The following is a 6,000-nucleotide window of genomic DNA, read 5'->3' on the forward strand; positions in this document are numbered from 1 at the left end:
ATTAACTTCATGATTGATCCTTCTTACACGTCCATACCGCACCCATTCAACCATTCAAACACTTGTCACGCCGGATTGCTATGATAATCAAACATTAACATATTAATTGGAAACTATATAAGAATCAATGTTAAACCATATTAAAATGTAAACGATAAACCATATATATATGTATTACCTCAATACCATCGTCACAATCATATTCAATAGTTTGGCAATATGCCTCGGATTCTTCTGAACAAGTTGCTATATTCATATCACAAAAGTCAAAAGTTTATATAGTAGCTAAGTTAAAAATAAAAAATAAAATGTTTGTTTACCTTTGATTTCATTCAACAACCAACTTTGGGCGCACATTAACGCTTCCAATGTTTTTGGATGAAGACGGCTACGGCTACAATGGATTGGGAAAGTAGGAAAAAGGTTTTAATTTTTAAACGGGTATATTTGGAAAATAAATAATAAATAATATATTATATATAAATATAAAAATTATATTTAATTAAACGGGTTTTAAACGGGTATACGGGGCGGGTATACGGGGCGGGTACAGGCTATACCATACCCGCCCCGAACCCGATTAACTTAAACGGGGAAAACCCGAACCCGGACCCGTCCCCGATTAAGTGTCCCCGAACCCGCCCCGTTCGGGGCGGGTTTCGGTTTTCCCCATCGGGTTTGGGTTTTTTTGCCATCCCTATCATTGTGGCACTTAGTAGGGACTGTGTGGCTGACCATAGATGATCTTCGGTTCTCCAATGGATCTTTTTTGGAATAATATATAATTGTTTAAAGCAACATATGTATTTTAACGGATCTTTTTTTGAGCAGAATATAATTGCCAGTGCCTTTTGTCTTTTGGTATATCATTGTTTAACTTTAATTGTTATATATGTTTGTATGAGAAAATGGAGTTAAGATAAAAAAAAAAACGAAGCAAGCCCGTTGATTTAAGCTGCAGAAAATGGGTTTTTTGAATACTTGGAAATAGGGTATTCATATATTCAGAAAACGGGTTTTTTCAATACTCGGAAATAGGGTATTCAAATACTCGGGTATAGAAGACCCGGTTCAATACCCGACCCGGACCCGGTACACAGGGTATCGTTTTTCAAGAAATACCCGGACCCAAACCCTACCCGGGTATTACTAATACCCAATTATACCTAAACCAGGTTCTATACCGAACCCGGGTTTTTCAAATACCCGATTTGTTCACCTCTACTTGTATGTACTACAATAACATGTGTTGGGCTGTATTGCTGTAATATGAGGATGAGTGGGCTGGAATTCTGGAAACGTGTGTGTTTGGGCCGTGGTGATGGTCTGCTGGTGGGCGGTGACGTGAGCCTATAATCCAATCAAAATAAAAAATTTAAAAAAAAGAAGCGAAGAGAAAAATGTGCAAGGGCTCGGGTTAGAGGTGCATAAAACCAGTTTCGGGCCTAAATCATATAGGTAGAGTTACATAAACCGGGTTTCTTAAATACCCGGGTTCGAGTATAGAACCGGGTTCGGGTATGACCGGGTGTTTGTAATAATCGGGTCGGGTATTGTCTCTAAAAACCATATCCTATGCATCGGGTTCGGTCGGGTATAAAACCCAGTATTCTAAAACCGGGAATTTAAATACCTATTATCGGGTATTGAAACAACCCTATTTACAGGTTTTTTCGGGTTTTTTTCCGGGTTTTTTTCAGGTATATATTGGATTTTTTTAAAATTTGCACTTTTTAAGGGTATTTTTCGGGTATTTTTAAGGTATTTTTCGGGTATACATCGGGTATTTGAAATACCTGGTTTCGGGTATTGGAAAAACCCGGTTTCGGGTATGGAACCGGTTCGGGTTTTCAGGTATTACCGGTACAAATCGGGTCCGGTTCGGGTTCGTGTTTTAGTGCCAAAATGCATACTCTATCCGTACCTTACGGGTAGGGTCGGGTACGGTTCGGGTATTAAAAAAAACCGGTTCTAGGTTTTATTTCGGGTCCGGTTCCGAGTTTAGGTTTTTTGTACCTCTACATATAGGTTTGGAAACTAGAGCCACTAGTATACAACGATCTTTTGAGGTGGTCTAAATTATACATTAAAACTCTTTTAAGAAAACCACCTCAAACAAATATTCAAAAACAATAAATAAAAAATAGAAACCGTTTTTTTTTTTCTAGAAAAGGTTTTTTTTTTAAAGTGGTTTTGAGATATCACCTTTAAAAGTATAACTTCTAAAGCAATTTTCAGTATTTGCCTAAAAAAATACATCTTTTTAAAGTGATTTTTAATAACTTCTCTAAAAAATACATCTTTTTTAAAGTGAATTTTAATAACTTTTCTAAAAAATACATCTTTTAAAGGAGCTTTTTAAATGGTTGCCCCAAACAGGTTAGGTTGAGAAGCAACTTTTTAATTAGAAGAAAGAAGATCGGATAAGTCTGAAACCGATTTTTAACCGGGTAGGATATGATCGGTTTTTATCTATTATTCATGAACTAGTTTCTAGGTTGTATCAACTTCGAATCTGAAACTGTTTTCGAAGTGCACCTCTAGCTAGGTTATAACATGACCTCACTTTAACATACGTGAACCAACTACAGTCCACAGAGCAAAGCTTATAAACATTATCCATTCCCGTTAAAGTTTATACTAAACTCATAATTTTTTAACAATTTTCATAATGAAGAACTACTATGATTTTGAGCAACGCGTCAACCTAGCAACCATGCCATGGCATGAATAACCACCGCTGTAACAAGTCGATTTTCAACTTAGCCATCGAGTAACAACCATTGTCATACGATTATCATTTCTCAACTCGAGTAAGCGTTGCTGTATTATGTTTGGACACTTACAGAATGAGACACGTCGATCACTCAACCTATATAACAATGTAACACCAAGAGTCCAAGACTAGTAACCTAACTAATTTAATTAGGTTCTACCATTACAAGTGCCCAAGTGCACCTTAACTACCTTATGAAAGAATAATATTAATGACAATATCTAACACTCACATATACATGTATATATCCTTATTTTAACCATTAACGTACTTACAACCGTCTTCAAAGGGACACGGCACTCTTCGCTTGAGAAACATGGCTCGAAGGGTTGCTATGAGCTTGCGAACTTTGGCTTGTTGATGACTCGGTGAAGAAAACAACATCATCAACGTTATCAACAAACAACTGAAGTGAGCGCGGCTTTGGAGGCATGTTAACCTCTAAAACCCCATCAAGAATTTGTTCCACTTGACTCATCGCAGGTCGGTTTTCCTCGTCATCTTGTATACACCAACACGCAACCTTACATAGCTTTGTGAGTTCCTCTAAACTTGCTTCGCCATTCAATCTTGGGTCTAGTAAGGTAATAATATCCTCACCACCTATGAGAGCATTCGCGACTTGCATTGGGAAAAACTTACTTTTACCATCCTCCGAATGCTCTGAATTACGCGCGCCACTTATGAACTCAAAAACCATCATCCCGTAGCTGTAAACATCGGCTTTAGTTGTGATCGCGACTCCCGATAACCATTCGGGTGCTAGGTACCCTCTCGTCCCCCTCATCGTAGTCAAAACTCTACTAAAATCGCGCCCAACGAGCTTCGCGAGACCAAAATCCGCTACTTTTGGACATAAGTCACCGTCCAAAAGAACGTTCTCAGGCTTTATATCACAGTGGATAATACAATCACGACATTTCTCGTGAAGATAAACCAACCCCCGCGCGGTTCCAAGTGCAATAGCATACCGCGTTTTCCAGTCTAGAAGCTTGTCCCTACTGAAAAGATGCACGTCTAGAGACCCGTTCGGCATGTAATCATACACTAAAAGCTTACTGTTACCTTCTGAACAAAACCCACAAAGGCGTACAAGATTAACATGCTGAATGGTCCCAATTGTGCTTACCTCTGTTCTAAACTGCTTTTCGCCTTGACTAACACTTTCAAGTTTTTTAACCGCTACGACACTTGAATCAGGCAATGTACCTTTGAACACAGACCCGAACCCCCCACCCCCTAATTTCTCTGAGAAATTCTTGGTTGCGCTTTGCAGATCTCTATAAACAAACGAAACCAACGAGCCTTCGAGTGATGTTTTCCTAGTAAATCTCCGGTTTCGATATATTAAAAACCATATCAACCCCACGAGTACCACCACACCGACGACTGAACCAACAACCGTGCCGATTATAACCCCGTTGTTCTTGGTTTCACTTGGCAGATCTCTTGAAGCAACTTTGACATTAATTGTTCTCTCATTGCTATTATCTTCTGAAAGATTCAAGAGGTCCCCATCCCAAATAGAACAACCATTGTTATCATAAGAGTAAGCACTACAATTACAATTATTCAAACAAGATCTTTCACATTCTCCTGAGCTTCCAACATCCAAAGAAGTCGAATTAAGATTATTGTTCCTTGTAGATGAAATCTTGAGAAACCCATATCTTTCAGAAGTCCTCCCGCATTGCAAACCGGTTACTCTCACACACCCACCCGAGAAATCATTCACATCCCAATCGCGTTGCGATCTAGGACGAAAACCGATTAAGCAATTGCAAAATGGCAACCCACTTTCTCTACATGACCCAAAAGCCCCACAATAATCATAAACCTCACATTGTTTTCTAGGCTGGGACCAAAACAAGTTCCATTGTTGTGTAGCATCTAACCATGACAACTGCTTAACTTGGCCCGAAACATCCATTATAAATCTAGATATGATCGACGGATTATACAACGAATAAGTAAAATAACTCTCGTTTCCGTTCGATACATAGCTAAAATTATAAATATAATTCAACCGCATTTCGGGAACCAAACTAAACAGTTTATTCTTCTCATCCCAAGATCCACTAGTCCAATAATCAGTACTTCTATTCCATTTAATTATGTATTGTTTCCCTATTGGATCAAGCTCTAAAGAAAACAACCCTTCTGCAGGATCATCGGTACTCTTCCAAGAAGTAAGAAGCTTCTTAGTTTTGGTAATGTTATTATAAGCAAGCCTAGCACCAGGCAACCAAGTATGAGCAGGATAATCAAAACTCTGCCAAATGTTTTCGCTCGAATTCAACCCGGTTTTCAACACTAAGTTTGCCATCATCAAGAAGAATAGCAATCACAGAATTCAAACCAGATGAATTCGCTCTGGTTGACCAGATTTCAGATTTTGATTCATTTAACAACACTAAGTTGCCACCAATGATTCTTAATTCGGAATTGAATCTATCTGAAACAGGGATTTGTCTATTCGCCACCCAAGCAACTGTTGGTGGGTTGGTGGAGACTTTGTTATACCATATACCTATGTAATAGTTTGATGAGTTACCTGCTTTGAAGAATCCCAGTTTGAAGTTGTTATCTTTGGATATGATTGTTTCATCTCCAGAGATCGATTGGTTGGCGGTGATGGTGTCAGCTCCAGATGAGAGAGAAATGATGAGAGAGAAGGAGAGTAACACCAGGAAGGCCATTAAAGTATCTATCGGTGAGGCACATGAATTAGAGAGAATTTGGCATATAAAAGATGTGGGATTGCAAAAAGATATTTAAGGTTGTCATGGGTTTGTCAGAGATTTAAGCTTTTGTCTGGTTTTTGAGTTGTGTATGGTGGGTTGGTTTGAAAAGTCTGAATGGAAAATTGGGTTGACTTGTGGAAAGAATTGATCAACCCATCCAGATGATTCATGATTGGAGTGATTCACGGTTCAAAAACGTATATACGATTTTATATAGGGCAAATTGCATAAGCTATTATTTGTAGAAATTTCAATGATTGTACAACCGTCACATGTTTTTCTTTAACAACTTTTGAAACCAGCTTTATATTCGAGCGAGTTTTTTTAAGATTGGAAGTCAAACGTTTATGCTGTTTTTGACGCTCTAAATCTGACTCACACAGAAACAACATCAAGGATGAAACTCACCATTTTAGGAAAACCCACTTGAGTCATGTTTCAAACTCAGACGGTAAAATCTCAAGTCTTAACCATCAATCC

General features: G+C 38.4%; 1 protein-coding gene across 1 annotated transcript; it reads right to left on the reverse strand.

Annotated features, from left to right (window-relative positions):
• Positions 1-2,775: 2,775 nt before the first annotated feature.
• On the reverse strand, positions 2,776-5,542 carry LOC143597271 (G-type lectin S-receptor-like serine/threonine-protein kinase At2g19130). Its single transcript, XM_077075817.1, is given in 2 exon segments — positions 2,776-5,096; positions 5,098-5,542. Coding segments are annotated over 2 exon segments (2,415 nt in total). The 5' UTR covers positions 5,476-5,542; the 3' UTR covers positions 2,776-3,059.
• Positions 5,543-6,000: the final 458 nt, after the last annotated feature.

Source organism: Bidens hawaiensis, unplaced genomic scaffold (genome assembly GCF_021521415.1).
Source record: "Bidens hawaiensis isolate Kalapana, Puna unplaced genomic scaffold, B.hawaiensis_p1.1 tig00048051_1, whole genome shotgun sequence".
Taxonomy (NCBI): domain Eukaryota; kingdom Viridiplantae; phylum Streptophyta; class Magnoliopsida; order Asterales; family Asteraceae; genus Bidens; species Bidens hawaiensis.